At 36.6% G+C, this 27,710-nt stretch overlaps 1 protein-coding gene across 4 annotated transcripts in view; it reads left to right on the top strand.

The window, feature by feature from the left end:
• The window catches only part of STAG2 (stromal antigen 2), a 74,115-nt gene that overhangs the window by 27,135 nt on the left and 19,270 nt on the right, over nt 1-27,710 (top strand). For all 4 annotated transcript variants that reach the window (XM_030449090.1, XM_030449092.1, XM_030449094.1 and 1 more), the window contains 15 exons: nt 8,705-8,848; nt 10,681-10,759; nt 11,861-12,022; nt 14,641-14,737; nt 16,018-16,094; nt 17,531-17,735; nt 19,912-20,063; nt 22,719-22,792; nt 22,906-23,029; nt 24,144-24,242; nt 24,338-24,417; nt 24,877-24,984; nt 25,861-25,972; nt 26,336-26,453; nt 27,155-27,258. In XM_030449090.1, the coding sequence (XP_030304950.1) occupies nt 8,805-8,848; nt 10,681-10,759; nt 11,861-12,022; nt 14,641-14,737; nt 16,018-16,094; nt 17,531-17,735; nt 19,912-20,063; nt 22,719-22,792; nt 22,906-23,029; nt 24,144-24,242; nt 24,338-24,417; nt 24,877-24,984; nt 25,861-25,972; nt 26,336-26,453; nt 27,155-27,258 (1,635 nt within the window). In that variant the 5' untranslated portion in view covers nt 8,705-8,804. The remainder of the gene's footprint in view (nt 1-8,704; nt 8,849-10,680; nt 10,760-11,860; nt 12,023-14,640; nt 14,738-16,017; nt 16,095-17,530; nt 17,736-19,911; nt 20,064-22,718; nt 22,793-22,905; nt 23,030-24,143; nt 24,243-24,337; nt 24,418-24,876; nt 24,985-25,860; nt 25,973-26,335; nt 26,454-27,154; nt 27,259-27,710) is intronic.

A 27,710-nucleotide genomic window follows, 5' to 3' on the forward strand; every position in this document is an offset into this window, starting at 1 on the left:
CACAAACACTAAGGTAATGGCAGTTCTTGAGCATCACTATAAATAGTTTGGTATTGCTTCTGTGAGGCTGAGACTGAGGGTGCTGGGAGGGAGAGCAGGGTGCTGCCTTGGGGTGCAGAGCAGCTGCATTCCTGCAGGTGGCCCGTGGGGAATCCCACACAGTGATGCCCTTTCTGTAGCCCAGCCCAATTAAAAAAAAAAAAAAAGGTAGGAGGGTGTAGGGTTTTTTGTTTGGTTTTTTTTTTTTTTCCTTTGTGTTTTTTATTATAATTAAATATATTTTTTATCTTTCCTGTTAGTCATCTCTTAAGTTGTCATTTTGAAGGAGTTCAACCATTTTCTGCAATAAACTGTGGTGGATCTCAGCTGGCAAAACATTATTGAACTGGTTCTCCTTTTCCTTTAGAAGGCTTGGGATCACAGTGGACTCTTCCAAGGACTGTCCAAAGTGTGCTGTGACCAGGGTTTATATGTGCTGACTTGGGGAGATTTTACTTTCCACTCTTTTGTAGTTTTATTTTATGGGCTTTTTCCTTACTGAGGTAATTTAATATTGACAGTATCTTACAGTAGCAGTTGATGCTGTTGAGTATGTACTGTGTACTGTGTAGTTCCCCCTCCAGAATTTACAATCAAATGCAGTTGTTCTTAGAAATGCCCAAGTAGAATCTTGGGCACAAAGCCCTTGTGACCTGGGCTTTTCAAAGAGGAAAAATCTATATGGTAAGAGAGGGAGCTGAGGCTCCTATAAAGCAAGGCAGCTTACAGGCTCACATGCATCAGTGGAAGAGGAAAAAGTCGAAGTTTTCAGACATGGGATACCTTGTTGTTGGGAAAATTCTACATCTGTTTTGTGTATTGAAGTAATTCTTTGCTGTTGGCTGCCTGTTTGAACAATGCTGGTTTTGTTTGGGGGATTTACTGAGTAGCTGCTTACCTGATTGCTGTGGTCAGTGCCTGTGCCTCTTCATCCCTACCTTCTTTTAGAGCCAGAGTTTTGAGGGGATGTGCAGAGTTTTGAAAAGTCAGTCTTTAAAGGGGAATGGTGATCTGTAGTTGAGCTTGGAAATGTTGGGCATTTAGGCATCTGGGAGGTGTGCTTGTTTTGTATCATAAATGAAGCAGTACTCCTCTTTTAATTTGTTTAAAGTAGGCATATGTGGCACTTTTTTTTTTAAAAAAAAATTCTTTTTAAAGCTTGGTTGACATCCGACTTGGCTTTTATTCTTCCTTAGAGCCTCATTTTCCACGCAGTCAGACTGCAACATCTGGAAGCCATCTCTTTTGGTTTTTTTTTTTTTTGGCACGGAAGAAGTTACAGACTCATTGACGTGTAACTTATACTGTTATCTTACCTTTACCTTTTTAAAAAAAGAAATCTACAATGAAACAATTTTAAAGGTGTCTGGGAATTTCAAGTGTGTTTTAGCAAAGTTCAGGAATACTATTGGGCAGAATCATTATAGAGTAATGTAAGTATTTTTAATGAGGGTAATAGTTGCAGTTATTTTACACTTGGTTAATTTTTCAGTATTCTGTAATACATACATGAATTGTTTTAAACTCTGATTAGACTGGGCAGTGTAGGTTACTAAATACCAATATAAAATTCTCATATGATTCAAACCATAACAATATATTTGTATTTCAAAATAGTATTTTACTTACTGCATTAAAGATACTGATGTTATTAATGGCAGTTTACTGAGTAGTTGTAGGGCTGTGAAGCACTTTAGCAAGCTCCTTTCCTTCCATAATAGTTCTGCCCCATATTTATTGAATAAAAACAGCAGAGGTCCAGAAAACAGTTTTAATGAGAGATAGATTATTGGATGATGAAGTTGAGGTTGGCAGAGTTATTAGGGTGGTATGGAGGTCCTTGCATGTTACTTTTCAAGTCTCCAAATTGCTGTCAAGTCTAAACTTCATGTTAGGTTTTAGCCTTTTTTTCATATCCCTTTTAAATTATTTTTTACCCCTGCCTTTTTATATTTCCCCAGAAATAAAACCTGTTTAAGGTTTTTCCTTTCACAGCATTAAACTGTGAAAACAAATTTTGCTTTCTGTTTACTGATGTGTGCATTACCTCTGGGGACCTGTGTGTTCCATGTGTTTGGCTGTTTCCTGGCTGTCACCATCAGCTGGGAGGTGGGCTTCTTGTCTGAAGGCTGTTGAGAAGCAAAGGCTTTTGCAGGCATCTGTGCAGTCTGCCATGTAATGGAAACGCAGGCAATGTGTGTGGAAAAGGAGTTAAAGAGAAATCTTTGAGCAGGAGGCAGCTAAGCCTGGGCAGGTGCCTGATGAGTGCAGAGGTAGAAGATGCTGCCTGACCTGCGGGGCTGCGGGTGCAGGAGGAGCAGCCTGGCTGGGGATCTGGTCTGGGCATTGCTGCTCTCTCTGCCCCCCCCCACAGCCAGGAAACAGGAGGCTCTTGGCTGTGGCCCCTCCCAAGGGAAGGGGAGGAATAAGAGCAGCAGCTATGCAAGGACTCCAGCTTTCCGTGTCAGTCTGTCTGCTCCTGCCTGGCAGCAGAGCGCTGCCTCCTTAGGATGCGTTCACATTGGCAAAGCTGGTCATGGGCTTTGTTGTAAAGCCTGAGGTACTGCAGCTCCTGGCTCCTGTGGCTGCAGGAGGAGCTGATTCAGTTGGCTGGTCAGCAGAGAGCTAATCGTGGGGGGGAGGAAATAGTTTTGTCCTTAAAATTTGATTTGCTGTTCCATTTGAGTGATAGAAGGGAGCAGAAACTTGCCTGTGCGTTTGGAGTGAGTGAGAAGCAAGACTATTGCTTCCAGCAGCAGCCTACAGTGTCAGGAAAGTATGTTCTGAGATGGCTCTTTCCCACAAATCAGCAGATTTGTGTGAATCATTGATACATCTAACAGTATTAATTGCATTATTGTTCAGTTTAGTCTTTATTATGGTATTATAATATCATAAAAACTGCTGGTAGTTACATGTAAATCATGTTAAAGTACAGTTGTTACAATACAGAATGTTACTTGAAGTATGTCTTCTATATTTTACTCAAATTACAGAATTACTTCATAGCTTGTTGGCAACTGAAATATTACGTTGTGTAATATTAGTAGAAATGACACACATAAAAATAAGACTCTTTCAGGCCTGTAGGGAATGCCATGCAGTTGCTCAAAATCTTGGTTAAAAATCCATTTAAAAAGATGAATGCAAAAGTCATGTGAAGCAGCATGTTGATTTGACGAGAAAAAAACTCAAAACAACCAAATCTTATTTTAGGAAACAAAAGTTCAGACATATTCTGCTTTCTCAGAAAAGGAGTGAGGGGCATAATGTCCTTCTATTTTTTTTCTGTAGCACTATTTTCTTCTAGTTCAGGGAAGATACCAGACATAAATTCTCATCCTTTATTTAAGTTTTATCAGAATAGCATTTGAACTGTTGCAGCTGCATAATTGGTTCTGAAGCATCAGCATCTCTCATTCATGTATAGATATTCAGGGTTGAACTTTAGCCACACACTTCAGCAACACAATTTAAGAAGTTCTAATTTTCTGAATTAAGAAGTGGGGTCCTTTATTTTACAAGTGATTATCTGAATTACAGGAAGAAAATCAATATTCTGAACAGCCATCCCACAATTCCAAAATCCTTGTCCAGCCCACGTAGCCATTTTTAAATTTTGCATCTCTTGTCTTGCTCAGAGCTTTGCTTTATGGAACTTCCAGATAATAAATGTCAGCCAGTGACAACAAAGAACCTAACCTGAAACACCTCACTTGATGTGAGTGTAAGTAAGTTTATTTTGTGTACTAAAGTGTATAAAACACAAGCTTCTGGGACAGATCTTGTGATATGTTGTGTTTTGTGTGTACTTATATATATACACATAAACACACACACACACATATATGTATTCCTGTCACAAAGGCAGCTCACGGAATTAAATTAATGTTTGTTTAGCCTATCTGTGCATGTTGCAGGTAGCACTCAGCAGCTGCTGATCATGTGTGTGTTGTGTGAACTGCTCTGGTGAATTCTGTCAACTAATGCCAAGTCTCACCACTTGGCCAGTATATTTGAGTAAATTGAACCTCAATAATTATTCATGGATTAATGAAAAAGAACCTTTTAAAAATCTGTTTTTCAATGAAGATGCACTTGAGTTCTTTACAGTGTTTTTCTTAACTTTTGCTTTTATCAGTCAAATAACTTTAAATAGAAACTCCTTTTAAATTTAGAGTTGGCAGCATAGTGCATGACTGTTCCTGGATGACTTGTGTTGTTTTGGTGGGTTCTTTTTTTCAGTTCACTAATGCTGTGTTAGCAAACGTTTGCATAGCAAGTAAAAGTAAAAGGGATGCCTTATTTCTGCTATTAAAATGTATTTTGAAATTCTCCTGCATGCTTCTGAAAACAAAATCCTGAATCTAGTTATTCCACAGCAGCTTTATACATTTCTATTTTTGGAAGAGTCAGTAAATCAAACATATGCATCAATTTCAGAAAAGATGCAGCAATCTTTTGGTGTCTCTGTAATCTAAAAATAAATCTGAAGGAAATGCACTACAGTATTATTGCAGTTTTAGCAATTTATTATCAAGTTTATTGCACAGAAATAACTAGGTCAACCTCTGGATGACCTGTCTTTTGGAGTTTCTTCAGTTAGCTTTAGGCTAGAGCTCCACCTTGTGATCTTTCAGCAGGATACATTTTCTTTTTATAGTTAATAATTTAATTATGATTTCAAAGTTGAGTGACTTCAGAAAGTTTTTACAGACTTGAGAGATTTCAGTATCTGGATGGGAAAAATTTGTTGCAATCTGTGAACATGAAAAAGGGAATTGAAATGGTTTTTATGGTGCACTTCCATATAGATTCAACCTATGAAAAAAATCTACTTATTAGAGTACATTTCTAATGTAGACTTTCACTGTTTGGAATGGCATCTGCAAAAATTTCACTTCCCTTATTTCAAACTGCACAGTATGAACTTGATCTCTTTTAAACCTTGTGCTAATGTGCTGATACAGAGCATTTTCCTTTCTTCTTGACTTCCCAAACTGGGTACTTTGTATTAGTCATGGAGTATGAGGATGAAGAAGACATGACTTCAGTCTTGGATTTCCAGAAGGCATTTACTGAGATCAAGGATGATAGTGACCAATGCCAGTCTTTCCCCATACCAAAACAAGAGAATTTTAAAATGGGAAAGTGATAAATTCAAAGCAGAGAACATACCCCTTGGCAGTATGGTTTGGCTGTGAAATACCATTGCTACTGAATATTGGGGACACAACATAATTGGAAATTTTAACAGAAAACATATTGATAAAGGGGTTCTAATATATAGGGACAGCCTCTCTGGCTGAAAAAAATCTCAGACTTATTTCTGGATGCAGGGAAAACATTGCCAGTGAGAGCTAAGCAAGTAAGTTTTCTTTGCCCAGAAGTACTGAGCAAAAAGGACATGCTGAGCTAGGTTGGCCCTGCTGTGTAATATTCTGGATTTATGTAAATCCTCTGAAATCTTTCACATTTTTTTATCTTTTACTGAAACAAGTGCAAGGGTTTTTTTGGACAGTTTCTAGTTGAACCTTGATGCTGGAGATCTCTCACAGTCTCACCTCCTGTATTTTTGCAAGGTGTTGATCTGTAGCTGCTGCTCTGAAATACCAGTATATACTTGCATTCATGAGGGTCAAGTTTCTTTTTCCTTTAAGAAAAATAATTCTTGGAACACAATGCTTTAGCTTCCAGAAAAAAAAAAAAGAAAAAAACCATATAAAATAAATTCCTTGCTGTTTTACGAGGTGATTCTGCCCAACCAATGCCATGTTTTCTCTCATGTGTTTGTGCTAAGATGAGAGTTTCTTACAATAAGTTCAAGTACTACTGCAGTCAGGTAGCTTTGGCAAGAGAATAATTGGGTTATTTGGCTTGTTTGGTGTAGAGAATATCTACTTTAGTCATTCACCCATCCTTTTTCATAGATTTGTTATTTATTTATAATGTATTACATATGTATATAATATTTATTTAAAGATGTATTAATAGGTTGAACTTGCAACTAGACAGTGTGAGTTTTGATGGTTTTGTCTTGGCCTTTCCCTGGTACTTGATCACAAGTGTGCCCCAAAAAGGTCTTTTGTGTCTGGATCTAATGTTTTCTCTGTCCCACCCCCTCAAGTACTCAAGTGTGCTGTGGTGTTTTTCCAGGTTCAAGCTGCTGACAGGAATCACAGCAAATACTAAAAAACTATCCAAAGTGTAGAGTATTTGGATATGTCACCAGCAGTGGATATAGTTTTACAGACAGCCTGGGTGACTATTTTCTAGCTGGCAAAGAAGATGAATCTTACTCTCCCCTTCCATGCTCCTGGGTACAATCTTGCATTACCTGAGCTTTGGATCCCTGCTGTTGAACCAGCTCAACCTGGCAATCCAGGGAAAAAATATTGAAGTCTGTTTTGCCCATTTTATTGGGGAATTAAATCAAGTAATATTGAATGGCAGAGCCTGCAAAGATAAATGGCTGGGCAGGGCAGTTTACACTGCTTGTAAATGAATGTTTGCTGAAAGAGAGTGTACAGCTGGAGCAGGAGGGGGTGAAACACCCTGTTCGTGTGCCTCTGTGGCTTCAGAGAAGAAAGGGATGGGGTGATGAAGGTTGCTGCTGATCTGCAGCAGCAGTATTTTTAAAGCTTTTATTTTCTACTTTCTTCTGGATGGAACATGCTTTAGTAGTTGCAGGCTATCTTAAGATTCACCAGCCTATCTTGAAGCTCCTCTCTTCTTGCCACTCTTTCTTTCCACTCTGGTGGAGTGTGTGAAATGTGAAGAAGAACATAATACATTCAGGCTTTATGGTTTCTCTCAGCTTTCTAAATTGTGGAAGCTACAGTGGCCCCTAGCATTCAGAATAAGCACTTGCAGGAAAAAAAAAATAAATACAGTCTCTCTCTCCATGCTGGAGTGAAAGGCAGTCTCTGAACCATAGCTACCAGACACTGAGCAACATGTGCTTAGCATGCCAAAATTAAATCTTTCCCTCAAATCAAAGCAAGCTGTAAAGTCAGCAGACTTTAACGGTTTTTCTTCTTGCTATTATTTTTAAAATACTTGAACATCATGCTTTTTTAATTTAACCTTACAAAGGTTATCCCAGGGCAGACAGTTGACATAGAAGGCTTCAGCTTGTGTGATTACATCTCGTATTTGAAGTTTCCAGTGAGGGTTTTTTTCCTCTCTTAAATAAAGGGAAATTAGCTAAATAACATTTTTTTATTAATAGATGGCAGTTATAATTAAGTAGAAAAGCAAGTGTTTAACAATCTTGTATTTTCTAGTTAAAATACTATTATGTCTGATATTTTTCTTTCTAGCATGTGAATACTCTCTTCATTGATGTTCTTGGTCTTCACAAAATGCTTTAAATATTAAAACTGTTTAAAGTTTGGAGTATCAGCTTGGTAAGACAGGGAGCTGTGAAACAGCTAGTTACAAGAACTTATCTTAGGGTAAAATGTCATGGAAGTTTACAAATTGGAGGTGCAAAGTTGGCATACATAATGTCCTTAAATGTACACATACTGTGCCTTAAACTTAATGTCAAATCTAGTTTGGGTTTGGTTGACAATAAATATTTTAGTGTTGTTAAGTCTGGTCTCTGCAGTGCATGGTGTTACAGTTCAAACTGAAATCAAGTATTGACATAGAAATAAAAGCTATTACTTGCATGGTGTTAGTGAAAACCATTTCAGTTTTCTTATCCTATTCAGAAAATGTTTGGGGTTCCCCCCCCAGTGCTTTCCTGGTGTATTTTTTGGTGATGCTTTTAAGATGTAGGTACTTTATAGTGACATTATGGGAGGAGTTAAAAATTTAAAATCTCAGAATCATAGAATGGAATAGAACGTTATGGGTCAGAAAGGGCCTTAAAAATCATCCAGTTCCAACCCCTCTGCCTGGGCAAGGACACCTCCCACTAGACCAGGTTGCTCCAAGCCCCATCCAACCTGGCCTTGAACACTTCTAGGTACAGCATCCACAACTTCCCTGGGTAGCCTAGGCCAGTGTCTCACCACTCCCACATTAAATGGTGTCTATTCTAAATATCCCTCCCCTCTTTCAGTCTGAAACTTCTACCTCCTTCTGTCACTCCATGCCCATACCTCTCCAACTACCTGGAGGCCCCTTCAAGTACTGGAAGGTGTTTTAAGGTCTCCCTGAATCATTGTCTTCTCCAGACTGAGCAGCCACAAATCTCTCAGCCTGTCTTCACAGGAGAGGTGCTCCAGTCCTCTGCAGTTCATGTCCCTCTCCCATTGGAGACTCCAGAATTAGACAGTTGTGCCAGCATAGCAAAGGGGAAGAATTACTTCCCTTGACATTTTGGCCACACTTCTTTTGATGTAGCCCAGTATATGATTGGCTTTCTGGGCTGCAAGTGTACTTATCATGTTGATCTTTTCATTAACCAGCCCCCTCAAATCTGTTGTCAATCTGTTCTCTGTCCAGTTTGTATTTGTGTTTTGGATTTCCTTACCCATGTGCAGGGCCTTGCACCGGCCTTGCTGAAGTTCATGCAGTTTGCATGGGCAAACTCTTGACATGGGAAAAAGCTTGGTTGGAAACAGAGCGTGATAGAAGTTTTCTGTTTCCAACTTTGTTACCTCTTTGTATGTAGAATTTTTTTCATTGAATTTATTTATTTGTTTTATTCCAGAAGTTGTCCATACAAAGGAAGAAAGAAAAGTAAGCTTGTACTTCAGACTGGTTTTTGAATATCTTTCTAATACAGTGGTGTTCCAGAAGATGATAAAGAAATGATAGCAGCTCCAGAAATACCAACTGATTTTACTCTCCTTCAGTAAGTGTTTGAAGAATTTGTCATTTCATTTTTTGAAGGCATGGGCTCTTTTTCAGTGTTAATACATATGGTTGTTTTTCTCATGGATACAGGAGAAAACTAGAGACTAGGATTCTAGATTTTTTCTTATTGAGATATTGCTAAAGCATTGCCTGAATTCTTTCTTGTGTATTCAGCATTAATGAATATAGGTATTTTGAAGCACATTGTTACTTTAACTCATTTCTCAGGATGTTGTCTTTCAAAATGAAGTGTTTGAATGAGAAACTCTTTGATTATGAGCACCAAAAAATTCTTTCTTCATTAGAGACTCTTCATGGAACAAGAGGAGGTGGTTGAGGGACTGTGCTCTGAGTAACTAGGGGAGGCTGCCTATTTTTTAAAATACCTAATGCCAAATGCTTTTATTAAAGGCAGAGTCATAGCTTCCCTCAGGCATCAGTTCCTTGGTGTTTTTGACATCGTTCTAATAGATTGCTTGTCCTCCTATGGTTTTTAAGAAATACATATTTGAATTTCCAAGATGTAAAACTTGTATAGGTTACATTTGGGTTAAGTTATTAATTTAAGCAGACCAAAAGAATTCACCTCACCTTCTGTTTGGCAAGAAATTGACACAAAGAGGTTTCAACAGACTGATGAAATGGATTAAATTGGTATGAAATGTAAAAAGACACTAAGATGTGATTTTTGTATCAATGAGGTTCTGTGGGGTTTTTAGCTTTTAATGAAAGATTAAGGTAAATCGGAAGATGGTTTTGATACGAAACGTTTGGAATGTATTCTCTTCTTTCCTGTAAAAATATGAGCATCTAGAAGGTTTTCAAGAAGAAATAGCTCTTACCCTTGTCCAGAGTATATAGTCATTAGAACAATAAGTAATGAAATACATTTTAAAGGGCAGAAAGTTCCTTTCAGACATATGCATTAGTGAGAGACCTTAAGTTTACAGATTATTTTAGGGCATTTAAAATAAATACATAGGAATGGGTCTCCTGTGCCCTGTATTGTCTTTATCATTACATTTTTAAATTGAACCAGAAAGTCTGTATCACCAATTTCTGATAGTAGCTGAAATTCATTGTACAGCATGTGTGTGTTAAATCAAGATCTAGTGCCATCATTTGTGTTCTACAGGGAATGTAGAAATAGGGAATATATAAGCTAAACATTATAAATAATTAGGCTGATTTCACACTTATCAACATTGGCAAGAAAGGATATGTATATTGATACATTTTTATGATGGAGAACATTAAATGAGAAAGCACAAATATTGTTTAGTATCTCTTTATCTTACAAGCCTCGACAGAACTACAGGCTGTAGTTTTTGGTGGAAAAACCTCACCTAAATTCTTCTTCTGTCCATTTCAACATAAGTACTTGCCTCTTAACTGCTTGGTTGTTAGAATAAAGAGCATGAAGAGATCTTTTGAGACACTTTGGTTATGAGGGAAGGTTGTGGCTTCTAATTTTTCTATTGGGTTTTGTGCAAGTATGTGACAGATATTTATAGTACTTTTTGAAATGAAGTAGTACTTGTCACATGCCAAAACCAGGGTTCCCAACCTGTTGCTATTTTCTACCCACTTTGCCATCTTTTAGCCTTAATGTATTGCTTTCTACACACATAGATTGTTGGGAGGAATAACGGTAGGGTGTGGGTGTGAGGATATGCCCTGATCTGTTCCTCAGCAGTAGACTTAGAGAAAAAAGCAATTTCACTGTTGGAGTTGACTTACTGGACTGAGAGTATAGTAATGGCTTTATGCAGTGTATTTTAGAATGTGTCTGATTAAACGTGTAAATGGCTTGTCTTTCTGTCCTTGCAGGGAGTCTGAAACACACTTCTCTTCCGATACAGACTTCGAGGATATTGAAGGAAAAAACCAAAAACAAGGCAAAGGAAAAGTATGTTCAGTTTATAAGGGTACTGAAACTTTTCTACTGCTGTGAATTGCAGAGCTCAGCACTTGGCTTTGAAGCTGAATGAGCTGGGAATATTTTCTCCAAGTGCGGGTGTTCTGTGAAGACTGCATGGTTGTATTTGCACTGAAATGCTTTGTCTGAGTATTTGCATGATACTTCCTGAGTGCAATGAGTAAGAGAGGCTGAGGAGAAAAAGTTTAGCTTTGGTTTGATTACTCTGCATTTAGACCATCCTCTATTTCAGTTTGTTGCTAATACTCTCGGTTGGTGTCATTGATTTTGTCTCTTTTAATTGGAGAGGTAAATGACAATTCAGCTGATAGACTTTTTTTTTTTATATAGGTTACAGTCAGGAGGTCAGTTACACTGTCTGAGGGAGGTGTAAACCCTGTTACTAGCCCTTCTCTTCCCTCATCAGACTGGTGGTGTTCCCCCTGTGTGGCTTCTGTCCTTGTGGGCTTGGCACCCACCATGTGCAGCTCCTTCACTGCACTGCTGGCCTGGGCTCTCCATGTACCTGGAGCCATGTACAGAGTGCTCAGCTGATAAGAGTTGGTTTTTTTATATATACAACAGTCATTTAATTTCTGTTAAGATTTCTTTCTTTCTTCTTCTTGTAAGTCATAGGTGGTTTGGGGAATCGAATACAAAAATACAGACAAACCTCTCTTGTGTCTCACCCCCACTTGCCAGTGTGTACTCAAATAAAAAACCAAAAGGTTTATGAATTGCAGAGGAGACTTTGTGAGGTGTGTTAGGGGAATTGCTGTACCTCTTCTAAATAAAATCTCTGCAATGTTTTATAGTTCAGACACAAGAAAAATCTTTGTCATGTGCTAACTAACCACATTTCTAGTTGCTAGAAGGTTTTAAATAAGGGAAGGAGGAATGGAACCGATAGAATTTTCACTGGTCTTAGTATCAGTCAGGATCAGCTGTTATTCTCAGTTTGCAATTTTAAATCTGGTTCCTCAAAACAAAAGACCTTGTATATAGTTGTCATTGTAGGAATAGTAATTCGGGTTGGTTGTTTTTAATTGCTACATAATATCCAATTAAAATCTCTTGTATATGTGATTGCAGACCTGTAAAAAAGGAAAAAAAGGACCAGCAGAGAAGGGGAAAAGTGGAAACGGAGGAGGGAAACCTGGTGGTCCAAATCGGATGAATGGACATCATCAACAGAATGGTGTGGAAAACATGATGCTGTTTGAGGTAGTTAAAATGGGCAAGAGTGCTATGCAGGTAAGACTTGAGATCTGTGACTTGAATGAATTTACAGTTTAAATATAACAGTATTTTCCTGTGCATATGATTTCATAGAATGAAGCCTGAAATAATTTTCTTCTTCAATTTATAGTTTCTAGTTCCAGATCAACATTAAAAACCAAAACCAATTCTACATTGTTAAGGTTTGAATTTGAACAAAATTGGTTTTCATTTCCAAGTATCAGGCATGAATAATAACATACATAATTTCAAAATTCAAATGATGATTCAAAGTGAATTTTCACTATCCTGACTGAAGAAAGGTTATTTTTAGATTATGTGACTTAAATCCTTTTTGTGTGGCTGTAACTAAATATAAACCTGGTTTATGCCTCTAGTTGTCATAGAACTTTGCTCTTAGAGTTTAGATAATCTGAAAAATAATTGCTTTTCTCCTTTCACCCCGAGTACAATCAATAGCTGCAACTTCAAGGCTGCTCTTAAAGTATCCCCTAGGTTGCCTTGCTAATATTGCAGCACACTAATTGGGTGGAATTTAGGTCAGGAAATTTTAACCTGCTTGTAGTTTCTGCTTAAGGCATTCTCTCCATTGCATTTACTAGTAGGACTGAAGTCAGTCTATTAAGACATATAGTTATCACTTGGTTTTTGTTTAATTTGTTTGTTTATTTAGTTGGTTAAATCAGTGAAGCATTAGTCTGACATTGTGAATCTTCCAGTGGAGAGAGAGTTATTAAAGTGTAAGCCTGACAGCAGTGAACCCTTCCTGCTGACTCACTCATGTGACTTCTCCAGCAGCCTTGAAGAAAAACTATCTCTGGGATTGAAAATCCAGAGTTTAAACTTTGCAGGAAGCTGGGTCTGTGTGCATTCCTATCAATGTTTGTAGGCTCCTGCATTAGAACTAGGAACCCTGAAGCCCAAATTTCTTGGCAGAAATGTTACTCAGGCTCAGGCTCTGGTGTATTTGCACAAGGAGAATGTGATACTTCCCTCGTTTGTTTTGTTCTGCTGGATTTCAAATGGAATGAAAAAATGACCCTCCTCTGTTGCTCTGTGTGTGCTGCATTTTCAGCCAATCATCAGTAATTGTATCGTTGACATTTTCACTGTTTAAAGCAATAAATAGTAAAAAAAACTGTTTTCAAGAGCAAAATTTAACTTTGGGGAATTCATACCTGGGTAACAGTGTTAGTTGATATTTTTTGTCATAATTAAAAAGACAAGGAAGGAAAAAAAAATAATCCTCAAAGTATTTTTAAAGCAAGGTCCACTTCAGCATTCAGTATATGTGGCCTTCAGTGCTTAGTTACCTGAAAAAAAGTTTTGATAATAACTTCTATTTTATTTTAAATTCTGTTCCATACTTTCTTCTGAGTTAATGTCTGTTCTCTGGTAAAAACAGATCACTCATCTACTGAGATAAAATGGAGAAAACAGTGTTTTGCTGGAGGTTCTTTAAAATAAATAAACTCTCTGAAAACAAGGCTGCCTGAAAATATTTGTTGTGTTCTTAGTGTTATTTGAAGAGTGACCTTCTTTATAAGCCTAAATGGTGTCCTGGATTATTATTTCCCTCCTCTCATAGTTAAATCAAACCAATCCTGATTTGTAGGTTCTGGTCTATGACAGACTGTGAAAACTGACAGCTTCACTTGAAGTTGTTTTTTTTTTGTCTTGCTGTCAAAGAGCATCATACTATAAATGATCTTTAATTTAGAGGAGAAGTTTATAACTCTGTTTATGGATTTTTCTGCATGGCAATATATTTTGTTTGTCCTCACAGCATGAGGACTGTAATCCTAAGCATGGAGAAGAGTGGAGACAAGAGGCACTGGAAGTGCTTCTTAGTCCAGTTTTCTTTCAGAGTTCTGAACTATTCCATCATCTCATTGTTTATATAGACTCCAGATTTTAGGGCAAGGTATCAAAAAACTCAGCAGTGAGAGTTTAATACTAAAGTGAGTCTCTTGTGCTTCTGTTAATAAATTAATTGCTTGATGTGTGTTTTTATCACTTCTTGACAGATTGTACTTTACACGTGGATGGCTTAAACAGAATTGCATTAAAAACTTTGAAGTTTTTCAATAAGATGCAGTTTTTCTTACTTGGTTTACTAAATACAGATTAATTAATGCCCGGGCAGTGCAGTTAATCCTGACACAGCCAGTGTTTGTGGAACACTGTTGATCAAAGGGGCCACGTTTTTGAAGAGTATAGGGAGTTGTAGCTTTTGGAACTGTACACTGAAACAGTATGTTTAGAGAAGCTTTGCTGGAAGAAGGGAGGGGAATATTATAATAATATATATAATTTTTTTGGCGTTCTTCTTCCAAAAAGTTACTGCAGGACTGTATAGTATTCCTGTGCTTCATTTAGGTATTGGTTTTATGCTTGTGTTTAGGTGTTGGTTTCATACTTGCGTATGTTTATAGACTACAGTTATTTCCCTGAAAATTGGTATTATAGCAGTAAAGTATAATTCAAAAATGTCTTTGTGTTAACCAAAAAGCCTTAGAGTTCAAGTTATTTATGGAAGGAACAAGAATCTCTTACTGGAAAGCTGTTAATTAACACTGATTGTCTTCAATAAATGAAAAATATAAAGGCATTTTTTCTTTGTTTCCTTTCAGTCTGTAGTGGATGACTGGATAGAATCATACAAACATGACAGAGATATAGCACTTCTTGATCTCATTAACTTCTTTATTCAGTGTTCAGGCTGCAAAGGTAAGATACTGAAATGTTCACTGATCTATTTTAGGGGCATTATAGTATGATTCTTATTCTTTGCTTTTATTTTGCATATGCTGTAGGACTGTTCCATCCCAGCAAGTTTACCTTGTTAGGTTCTTGTAACTAAGCTGGTATTTCTCAGTGTGGGAGCAGAGAGTCTAGAAATGCACTGTACTTAAGAACATAGAGTAAGCCTTTTGTATTCACACCAGAGAGAATGCTGTACTGGTACTAAACACTTACTTCATCATCCTCTGCTCCTACTGTTACAAAGCAATAGCTGTTTTTAAACATTAATAGTTCAGATTTTTCAGTCTTGGAATTCTAGTTTGTATTTACCCACTTCTTGTCAGTGAGTGTTTTTTAAGAGTGTTTCATAAACTTTGTAGAGATGCTTGATTTTAAAGATGTTATGAATAGCTGCATGGTAGCCTCTCTACAGTAGGATTGTGTTTCCATTTTTTTTTTCTTCCTTCTTTTTCGGTTTTCTTTCCTAATTTCCATACCTTCCATTCTGTTTTTCCTCACCTTCCTTTCCAGTGGAAAAGGTAACTTCCTGTGCAGTGGCACTGCACTTGATAGAGTAGGACTGGGTGTAATTTGTTCTGCTCAAGTGTTTCTCTGTCCTAATGAACTTTAAATGTGCATAAATCTCCAGAAGGCTAACAGCATTCCTCAGAGGTTTTCCATGCTTTCAAGAGCAGTGACCTTTTGATGATTGTTACCAAGTAAAACTGCATGATCTTACAAGGCTTTTTGAGATGATCCTTGACATGAATTTTTCAGTATAGTTGCAATAAACTTCAGGAGATCTGTTTCTTCTCTACATCACTGTTTGCACTCTTAGCACTTTGAGGTTAGGACAAGTAGAAATTGCATTAAATCATTGTGTTTAATGCAGAGAAGAAGATAAGTACCAATGGAACTGCTTAAAATTGTCTTATACCATATAGAATCTTTGAGTCCTGAAAGGTCACATCAGATGAGTGTGGTGTCTCTTCTGATAAAGAGGTCTGGCACAAGTATCTTTGACCTCTGACTATGAGTGAATGAGTAAATGGTAGCTGTGTGTGCACATCCACACAAATGAAAAAGCATTGGTGCTGAGTGCTTGTTATACATGGATGATAAAATAAAAAATGTCTAATTTCATAAAAAATGCGTGTATATCTGTAGGTTTACTGAAAATGGATCATTTGTACATTGTAGCAGGAGGCATGTGATCTACTTCACTAATATTTTAAAGTGTTAATAATCTAATATCTGAATTGTAGGAGTTGTTACAGCAGAGATGTTCCGACACATGCAGAATGCTGAAATAATCAGGAAAATGACTGAAGAATTTGATGAGGTAATATAATAAAGTGCTGATAATATATTGATACAAATTTATTTTTATTACAATCTTACTGAGTCACACTGCTACACGTTTCTTTCAAATATAAGGTCAGTTGAAAATATGACAGGACTTTTCTGAATTAAAATCTTGAACCTCCCTTATTTCACTGAATTTGTAAGACTAGTGAGTAACGTTCTGCATATATGGTGGTTTTTAAATTTTATTTTATTAATACTTTAAGACATCAGTATTGACTTGGAATTTGAGTAGTGGGAACTACTGGAACTGTTGGGCTGTGTGGGATGCCTCCTTCTTCTTAGTGTATGTAAAGCCTTTAAATTGTGCTTCATTTTTAAAATAGTTGCTAGATTGATTTCTGAGCATTCATTGATCTACAAACTGTGGGTCTTTGAATTTGATTTTTCTCCAATTAAAGGCTAATGCTTTATCTATCATGGAGATCATAACTTTTTTTCCCTTTAAATGGTCACTTACTTTCTGTTCCACTGAGTTGGTTTAAGTGAGGTAGGTTTAAAAGCTCTCCCAAATTTTTCTAATACAGAAATAATTTCCACACCCTTTCCCTCTTTAGAATCCAAAAACTGTGGGTAATTTTGACAGAAAGAAAAATGTTTAAAAAGACTATAGCATTCCTTGGAACTGTCTCATTGCATAAATAGATTTGATAAGGCAACGTTGTATGAAACGTGTAAAGCTTCAGCTGGAACTGTTTGTTCAGGAGTTTTATCACTGTGTTGTGCTCACTCTTTCTGGTTAACAGAATTTTAATGAGCAGTTCTCAGATTTCTAATCCTTTTTCATTTACCATCGTCATTTTGGACCTGTAATGTTGTTTAACAGCCTCTTCAAGAAGCTGATCACAGAAGCAGTGACATAAATGACTTCCAGTTCCACCCTGCCCCCCTCATCACTTTACCCTTATTTGTAAAGGTTCCCAAATCAGGAGAGGAATGCACATTTGTTATACCAGGTCATTTTATGACTTCAGTTTGTAGAATTTTCAGTTTGATATGCAACCATCTCCCTGGAAAATTTATTCTGGTCCTTAATTGAGTGTTCTTAATATCAGTTAACTGTCTGTGTGATGGTTCTAGTGTAACCTGTAGCAGGTTGACGAAGGGCAAGAAAAAAAATAATTTAAGGCAGTAGGACAGAAAGAAGAAATTAATAGATATTTTACCATATCTGGTTATGTGCAGTTTTTATGGTAGAACTTGTAGAATGGTGTCTGTAAATATAGCAAGCCTGAACTGCAAAGTTCATGCATTATTTGTGAAATCACATTCTTCTGCAGTGTTGTTTTTATGGCATCAGAGATTCTGACTTTCAAGCTGCACTCATCTCCTTTTAATCCTTATTTAATAAACTAATTTTTAAAACATGTGAAAGACTTTCCTGTTTCTCTTTTATTTTATGTTTTTAAATAGGATAGTGGAGATTACCCTCTAACTATGGCTGGTCCCCAGTGGAAGAAGTTCAAATCCAGTTTTTGTGAGTTCATTGGAGTACTCGTCCGACAATGTCAATATAGCATCATATATGATGAATACATGATGGACACTGTCATTTCACTGCTGACTGGGCTTTCAGACTCACAAGTCAGAGCATTTCGGCACACTAGCACACTGGCAGGTCAGTGAATTATATTTATCTGTGTATTGCTTCCATTTTAGGGTTTGTGTTACACAGGAAAGAATTGTGCTGTTTGAACTTCCTGTTATTTGACATGCAGCTCGGGTTTCATTGTGTGATAAAGTTTTCATCTTGAGCAGTTTGTTCTGGTGCAGCTTTCTTGTCGTTACTGGTTTTTCATTACTGAAAACCATAGCATTATTTTAGAGCATTCTTTACCAGCTGCCTAGTACTTAAGTTATTTTAGCTTTATGTCTAGTAGAAAAAGTAAATGGAAACTTTTTGGTTGAGTGTACAAGTTTGTCTTCGGTCATAATAAAGTTGTAGGTATATTTTAAACCTCAAATGCAGTTTAGCCTCTTCATGCTCTGTATTAATTCAGTTGTATTTTAAATTGGATGCAATTTTTAATACAAATTAAAGTGCTGGTGTATATTGAGGCCACGGCACAATGTAATAAAAAATAGTTTTTCATTCTTTGCATTAGAAATAATTTCAGAAGATGTTTCATTGGTGGTACAGTTACTACACTTCTGTGTGGTTTTAAATAATTGTTCTTTTTACGTGATCGCTTAAATTATGAAGAAAACTCATATGAGTTAAATATGGAGTGCTTTAAATAAATGTCATTATATGGACAGAGGATAAGCTGCTTGGATAATGAAGTCCTAAATCCACTCTGATTAGCGAAGAAGGGTCTCAGGTGGCATTGTGCAGCAGACCCAGTTCTGTGAGGTTTATTACAGTAATTTCAGTCTGAATAAGGTGAATTTAGACATGAAACAGTTTTTTTTGCCAGCGTGAGGTTTTTTCTACAGTAGAAAGTGTTGTTAGCTTCCCTGGGGCTGGCAGATGTACAGCCAGTTCAGTTCTGATCAGCTGTTCTATTTCATCAGTCATCTCTCTGGAATATACATTGCCACACTGTACATTGAGCTGCTGCTCTCAGACTTCCACTAACCAAAGCATTTGTTGATTAAGAGAGGAACAAAACCTTTTATTTCAGAAGAACATACTGATGCTGTGCCACCAATTTTACTCTTTTGCCATGTGACTGATCAAAGTTCTAGTTCTTAAGAAATAAGTTTTTCACTATTTTTAATTTCTGTCGTGCCTGGATAAAAGTTGCAGAAGTTGCTCTGTTGCACTTTAATTTCTGTCACACTAAATAGATTCATCAGTAGTCTTGGCATTTGTTCATAGCAGTAGTCAGTTCTGTTTATTTTGTGTAATTCCTTGTGAATTTCGTATGAGATTACAGTTTGTATTCTTGAAGATTGTATTTTGTACTGGGTAGAGACAGCCAAAAAAAAATCCTTGTTATCCATACTGAATATTTGTAGTAATTTTGCCTTCTTTGATATAGCTCAGACTTCATCTTTTCATCTTGATACCCTTGGAGAGCACAGTGTGTGACAGAATCTTGGTCTGTCTGCGTGTCTGTATGCTACATATCCCGTGTCTGCTCTGCCAGTGCCCCTTTTCATAACTTTTTGTTACAGAAAAGAGAAGCAAGTATACCTGTGACCACCTCCTGCATTCTGGAGGAGGCATATTTGGCTGCACCCTTTTTAAAAGGGTTGATTCAAAATAAAAGCACCCCCAAAAATCCTCCTCCAAGGCGTGTTTCACATTTCCATCAGTTCTCTAGCTTCTGCTTGGCTAGTGTCCTTCCTTTGCTGCTGCAAATAAAGGAATATTTAAGGAAAACTATGCCCCACTTTAAAGTGAGAGGCAAAGAATGGTGTGGTATGGTTGTGTTGGCTGCCTACAACATTTCTTCTTGAAAAAAGAAACTACTTTCTATAATTGATGTTGAATGATTTAGTAATACCAGCCTACTGGTTCTAATAATGGAATTCTTTTAATATTTCCTGTGCTGCTTATAAACCTTACATTCTACCTTCATTTTTTTGAGGGAGACATAATCTGTATCTCAGTTCAACAATAATGCTTACGGTATTTAAAAACAACAACAAAAAAAGAACAAAATGTCAGTTTGATTTATTGTGTTTATAAATAATGATACAGTGTTTAGTAAAATACTATGAAGTTTGCCTATCAAGAAATTTCTAGTGAACTTACCTTTTCATAGATGCAGAAAGTGTTAACTGGAGGAACTGTCAAGATCAGGAAGCTTTCTAAATAATCTTCTTTCTCTTTATTTTTTTTGTAGCCATGAAGCTGATGACTGCTTTAGTGAATGTGGCATTAAATCTTAGTATTAACATGGACAACACACAGAGGCAGTATGAAGCAGAACGAAATAAAATAATTGGGAAACGAGCTAATGACAGACTGGAACTTTTACTACAGAAAAGAAAGGAGGTTTGTGCAACTCTGTCTGGTGTGCATAGGATGAGTGCTGATAAATAACAATTTTTGGGGGGAGTTTTTGTTTTGTTTTGTTTTTTCATAAATGTAGTTATTAGTTATATGCATTGGAATGGGCTGCCCAGGGAGAGGGTGGATTCTCTGTCCCTGGACATTTTTAAAAAGAGGCTGAATGTGGCACTCAGTGCCATGATCTGGGAACCACAGTGGCAGTGGATCAAGGGTTGGGCTTGATGATCTCAGAGGTTCCTTTCCAACCCAGATGATTCTGTGATTATTCCCTGTTTCATTAATGTTTGAAAAACTTAATTACCTTGAAAGGTGTTTCTCTACCACCTGGAAGAAAAGATAAATATAGGCTCTTAAAAAATTTCCAGATAGTGCTGTCTTAGTAAAATTAGCAAGAGAGACTGAAATCAGTAATAGATGCTTTTTTTCTTGTATTTCCTGATTAGTTCTTAAAACTGGGCTCAAACATGAGACGAAAATTACCATAGGGCTGGTTTTGTCTTCTAGAGATGAACTCTACAATCTTGGAACAAAATACTGCTTTTATTATGTCAATCCCAATATCAGCAGAAAGTGTGTTTAAAAGCTTTAGATAAGGTTTTGCTCTGCTACAGAAAACACTGAAAATTGAAATTGCATTCTACATTTCTTTCTTTCTGTGTAACAGGGACTTGCTGATTCATTGCTGACCATGCTGTCTTACTGAGAGCCCTAATTATTTCAGATTTAAGGTTTTGTTTGGGGGCAGCTGCTGTGGGTTATTTTTTGTTTGGTTTTTTTCTCTTCTTCTTCCCCCTGTAGACATCAGATACAATCTTCTTGTGATCAAAGGAAGCCTCTCACTTCTGCTCTTCAACTTCAGTGCTGTTACCTGTTAAAATTTATACTTTCTTAGCAATTGACATAAGCTAACAAGTTTGTCTTCTATTCATCTCACAAAGATCTTGCATACTAAGCCTGATCCCTTTTAAATGTAGTTTTGCTAAATGTATATGCAGGACCAGTCCTAGTATAAGTAATACATAGAAAGGGCAGTGGTGTGAGAAAAGGCTTTTCCCAATATCAGTTCTTCTTATGTAGGTTTGCTTCTAGAATTTCTTACCAGCTAGCTTTTCTAGGGTTTTTTTTAGGAATTTCCTAGTTAGATTATAAAAAATCCCATGAAAGTGAGCTTCAGAGTCTCAGCCATTGTTTCATTTCAGGTCTTGTTTCATTTATCACTCATCCTTATTAAATACTAAACTCACTTTATTCATCAATTCCTTTTGCATGTTTTCTGGTTTAATTTTTCCCCTTTTCCTACTTCAGAGGCTGCTGTGGGCCAGTTCAGAACCCAGAACATGTTAAATACTTTACTCTGTCAATACTTTTGTCCTCCTGCTTAGTCTTTTTCTTACTGTAATTTGTTATAGCTTTTTTTCCATAAAATCCTAAATCTTGGAATCCTAAATCTATTGTTAGTTAGTTCTTGTTGTTAGTTCTTGCTGATTTTCTGTGGGAGAGATCCTTTAGCTTTTGTGTCCACTGCCTGTGTGTGTGCCTCCCCTGTCACATGGGTAATATGTCTGCTGGTTTCTTGGAGGTCTTTTCCAGTGGTTTCTCTGTGTGTGTGTGTGTGTGTGTGTGTGTGTGTGTGTGTGTGTGTGTTTTGGTGAATTGTTCTGTTTGGGTTTTGTTTTGTTCAGAGTTTATAAAAAATTGGTTTCCTTGTCTATTCTAATTAACATCATTTCAATTTCTCCTACTTTTATAATTTCAAACTGCAAAAAGAATACACTTGTCTGTTGACAGTACTTTGTTATCTAAAAAATGTTTTTTATCTTAAAATCATCTGATTTAAAACACTGCATGGATGAGGCTTTGAGCTCCATCCACAGTCTAGCCCTTCCTATTTTGGATCTACTGGGAGGTTGGAGCTGGCTGATCTTTAGGTCTTTTCCTACCCAACCCATTCTATGATTTTGTGATCACTTCTCAACTGCTTTATATGTCTTGCTTTTGTGTTGTTATTCTGAAACTTCATCTGTCTCCTCCATTATTTTTCATCTTTGTATTCTTGAAGTATTTTATTTCTGCAATGCTTTACTCAGTTCCTGCATTTTTTCTCTTTAATTAAGTAATCAGTGAGTAGGAAAGAGCTACTTGAAAGAGAGTAGATATGCTGTTCAAGTAGCTGCTTGTACAGTTCATCTGTATCTACTCTTTTTAGATGACAGATTTTTCAGCATACAGAAAAGACTCCTTGTAATGCTGCTCATGATTTGAGTATTGTTCTAATAATACATTTCCATAAAGATATACTAAGTTTATTAAAAATTGAGCTGAGCTTTGGGTTTCAACTGTCACCAGAAAATTGAATCAAGTTTTCTTAACTTCAGGAGCTTGCAGAAACCCAAGATGTCTTTGTCTCATTTGAAGAACAATTTCCCACTGGTCAGAATTATTTAAACTTGTATGCTGTGGTAGATCAAATTCCTTAAATAACAGCATAGTTTACAGTGGAACAGTTCTGTGAATATTTCAGGGAAGGATTTAAGGGCCACCCTTGCAAATGTTAATTTAATTTGTCTAGCATCAGCACCATCTGATCTGACTGTTAAAATGATGCTCGCTGTTTATGTACTCTCTTCATTCTTTCAGCTTCAGGAAAATCAGGATGAAATAGAAAACATGATGAATGCAATATTTAAAGGTGTTTTTGTGCATAGATACCGGTAAGTTTCTGTTAGTAACTAATTTGTAGCTTCATTAATACATTTTGGAAGCTAGTGACAGGTTTTTTCTAATTATTCATCTGGATTTTCCTATTCCCCACTTGTTTCCACAGAGATGCAATTGCTGAAATCCGAGCTATCTGTATTGAAGAGATTGGGATATGGATGAAGATGTACAGTGATGCCTTTCTTAATGACAGCTACTTAAAATATGTAGGGTGGACTATGCATGATAAGGTAAAGTGCACTGAGGAAAAGGAACAGAATCAAGATGCACAACTCCACATTTTTGCTTTGTTGATCTTGTCAGACCAGGTTCTCATCTCTTAACAGTTTTGATCAGTCAGTGCTTTTCTTATCACTCAAAAGCACTGGCATTTCAACACAGTCACATATATGTATACAAACTAGACTTGAGTCTTCTGAATTATTTTGGAGAGTATTTATAGATTTGTAAGGAAATAGCTTTTTTATTTATTGCTGATGCAGACTTATACTTGATAATACTAAACTGTTCAAAATTAATGCATTTCACATGGACTAATCCAGTCATATAGCTTAACAGTTCTCTGTTTTGCCAAGTAAAAAACTTTTCAGCATTCTCAGCTAGCTCTCAGAAGTACCCTTTTGTGTACATGAATTCTTCAAGCTTTTACTAACCAGCTACCAGCCAGAGATTATTCTGTGCTTGGAGTGGTCAATAAATGCAGTTTACCAATAATCCTGGATTCATTGTTGAGTCAGCATGTTGTCTGTTCTGACATTGGAGACCTCAAGCTATTGAGCTTGAAGTGAAACAAATGAGGGATGCTCACTCATGATTCTGTTCATAGGTTTGGTATCAAAATAAACATTAACCTCTGGTAGTGTAGTGATAATAAACTGACTGCAAGGCAGTTACAGACATTTGAGAAGTATTTGTGTCTCTAAACCTTTAAACATACTGTCTTTAAAAAGTAGTTCTTGTACTTAAGGAGGAATATTTCTCTGTACTTTATAATTCTGATCTAACAAGAGATGGCTAACATGGTAGATGTCAGTTTTAATTTAAGTGAAAAGAAACACAAAATTCTACTTAAAAATATGTTGAACATTTAGAGTGCATCTTTAGTGAACAAGACAAGTGTATTTTGACTTAAGAGACTAACTGCAGTAGTTGGGGTTTTTCTGTGGTTTTGTTTTCTTCTTTGGCTTGTTATAAACAGACACATTCTATTAGCATGATTGTAGATAATATATCTTGAACTTTAAATATTTTAATTATGACTGAAAAAAACCTGCCTTGTATGATTTGAAGGTCACATCTCTATCCCATCCCTGACTTTAAATCCAGTTCTTAATTTTATTTTAGCAAGGGGAAGTAAGACTCAAATGCCTAACTGCTCTGCAAGGGCTTTACTATAATAAAGAGCTTAATTCCAAATTGGAACTCTTCACCAGTCGGTTCAAGGTTAGTGTAACTTTTTATTTTTAACTATGTATGATTTTTTTTTAAGTTGTATTACATTTTTTTCCTCTTTGAAATGTTTTATTTTGTGTTCTTAGGATAGAATTGTGTCTATGACTCTTGACAAGGAATATGATGTTGCAGTCCAAGCAATAAAATTACTCACTCTTGTTTTACAGTAAGTACATATATATTTATCTCCTTACTTAACCTCCAACAAATAGTAAACTTGAAAGCATATCTCGTACCTGTGTGTGAGGACAGCAGCTTGACAGAATTCAGATAATCCAAAGTCTAGAGAAATGTCTATGCATCTTGCAGTGGAACAGACTGGTATTTCAAAAATAGTGTGGCTAGAGTACTGCTGTTACTTACCTGCCATGGTTAAGTAAGTGTAAAGGCTGAAAGCTTAATTCTGCCTCATGGAATATTTGAACTGAATTTTAAAAAGGGTGTTTTGAACATTACACAGTAGTTGAACTTCTGAGCATAACCTTCTACCAAATGCTCATACTTCATAAGTAATTTTTATTTTGGAAAACATGTTTAGATTCTCCTTCATTTCTGTCTCCCTAATTAGAGTTTATATTCTATTAATTCAGCTATTTTTTTTCCCTCTTCTCATCCCCACCCCTAGGAGTAGTGAAGAAGTTCTGACTGCAGAAGACTGTGAAAATGTCTACCATCTGGTTTATTCAGCTCATCGGCCAGTGGCAGTTGCTGCAGGGGAATTTCTTTATAAAAAGTAAGACAGAAAAATTACAGTTCCTGTAGATATTAATGTGTACATTAATATTATGATTCTTGTTATTATGATTCTCGAACAGGAAAAACAGAGTAGTGAAGAGGCCATGAGAAATAAAATACAACACTACTGTAGTTTTAGAACTGTTACAATTTTTCTGAAAGGGAAAGAGGAATTTGAAAGATTGCACTTTAAAAACTTGTAGGGAACATTTCTCTCTCTTTTCCTTTCCCATCCTTTCTGTATTCTGTGAAACAGAAAAATGCCCCTGTAGTTTGATTTGTGAAATGTGTGGCTGCATCATAGGAGTGATTTCCCACTTGTAGTTTTATCCCCCTTCTCAGGTTGTGTTACCATTTCATGAGCTATTTTTCTCTTGAGGACATAAAAAAAACCAAACCAAAACAAAAACAAAAGAACCCCCAACCAAACAAAAAACAACAACAACAAAAAAAATTGGACTTCTCTGTCACATCTGATGGGGGATAAAACAAAGTTTCCATCTAGTACGTTTCAGATGTTCCAGTATTTCTTTCTTGCTTGAAAATTGTGTGTGGGGAGGTTGGGAAAATGTAGGTTTCTAAGGAGAAGCAGGGAACCTCAAGCACTTGCACTTATCACTGGTGTTTGTAAATTGCTTTGTTATATTTATATATTCCACTGGAAACAGTCAAGTGAAATACCAACTCAGCAGCTATGAAATCCCTCAAATGATACTTGACCCATATTACTTCCTTTCAAAATAAAACATGGAGTCAAGCAGCATGGTATTAAGTGTGTGTCTCTAAAAAAACTCAGTAACTTGGAATGAATTGACTGTGGCAAATGCAATGAAGAGGAAACTTACCCTGAAATATTTTTTTTTTTTTTTAACAGGCTTTTCAGCCGCAGAGATCCTGAAGATGATGGAATACTTAAAAGGAGGGGAAGACAAAGTCCAAATGCTAATCTTGTGAAGACATTAGTGTTTTTCTTTTTGGAAAGTGAAGTAAGTTGAGTTTCAGGGTGTTGAGACAGGCTTTGAGCTCTACTTTAACAAATACTCTTTCATCATTCTCCTTGCTAATATATAGGCAAAAAGAAATTATAATTTAGGGTGTGGGGGGAACCCAGACAAACAAATCCCTCTCCTGTCCCCAGGTTTTGAGATCTATTGTAGCACTACTTGTTGTAGCATTTAGTCTGGATTAATCTTTCCAAGTTAAGTGAGGAAAAGAGGCTTGTGTTGGAACAGAGAACTCGAAAGATTTTCTGTGCCATAGACACAAGACAACTGAGAAAAATACCTTCCACGTTCTGTTCAGGGCTTAATTGCTGACCAAGAAAAATTCTTCATCTGTTCTCATTTTAGTTGCATGAACATGCTGCTTATCTTGTGGACAGCATGTGGGACTGTGCAACAGACCTCTTGAAGGACTGGGAATGTATGAGCAGTCTTCTGCTGGAGGAGCCTCTCAATGGAGAAGAACGTAAGAGATTTTTGTAGCTCTGTCTTCATATTGCTATGCAGTTGCATTTTTAATTTATAAGATGATCACTTTTATGAGCAATATACATTAATATATTAAACCACTGATACTAATTAGAAAATACAGGGAGGAATAGAAAGAGATGGATTCTGGTGTGGAAGTGAGACACAAAAAAAAAATGCTGGTAAGAAAAGATGAAGAAAAAGAGAGGGAATAAACATGCAGTATCCAATTACCAGGTGTTCTTTGGGTTCAGGCTGTGCTTTAGCCATTAGAAAAAGTAAGTTGTTTGAGAAAGTGGTTCATTTAATGAGTGTTAAAAGTACCATATGGAAAAGTACTGTCATTTCTTTGAAGAAAGTAAAACCAAACACACCCTGGCGTAATTCATAATTGATAGGTGCTCGTAAATTACCTCTAAAAATGAGAAGTAACTAAATTATTGTAAAACTTGATGTTTGATGACTCTCATTCAGTGGTTTCCCCCTCAATTTTAAATATTTTCCTGTTTTGTTCTGTAAGGAGCTTATTTTCCCTGTTCCCTGTGCTATCTCCATTCCCACCACCAACAAACAAGCTTTGATATATATGCTTGTCCTCCCCCCCCCTTAAAAAATAAACATCTTTTGATTACTAGATACTAATACTTTTAGAAAATGAAAAGTAGAGCTGTGTGTTAACATCTGTTTCTTTAATTTCAGCTTTAACAGATAGACAGGAAAGTGCACTGATTGAAATCATGCTCTGTACAATTCGGCAAGCAGCTGAATGTCATCCTCCTGTGGGAAGAGGAACAGGCAAAAGGGTAGGAAGCAAAAACCTATTTGGAGATGAGGGAATGGATATGTGGGGGTGGGACAGCAGGGGAAGAAGGAAAAGGTTGTAGGATGCTACTGTGAGGGCATTAAATTTGGAAATTCAGCTTCAGTCTCCAGTCTCCAGTAACTGACTACCCTGTCAGGTCACATTTCTGAACTTTCTCAAGTGCTGAATATTGTTTGTAATACTGCATTTGCTTTTAGTATTAAAGGTAATACAGAATTGATTTTGAAGGAAAGGTTGGAAAGGAGAACAAAAATCAATGTTAGGCAAAGTTAAAACTATTTTCAACTTCAAAGAGCAAAATGAGGGAAGGGAATACACTTGGTAGCCTCTTTGGAAGGAGGGCAGTTCACCAGTTGGATTTTCTCTGGTTGTATGGAATTTAGGCAGCCCTTTTTTACTGGGACATTGAGCAGGGAAGGGATTTGCTATCAA

This window comes from Calypte anna, chromosome 4 (assembly GCF_003957555.1).
Source record: "Calypte anna isolate BGI_N300 chromosome 4, bCalAnn1_v1.p, whole genome shotgun sequence".
NCBI classification, from domain to species: Eukaryota; Metazoa; Chordata; class Aves; order Apodiformes; family Trochilidae; genus Calypte; species Calypte anna.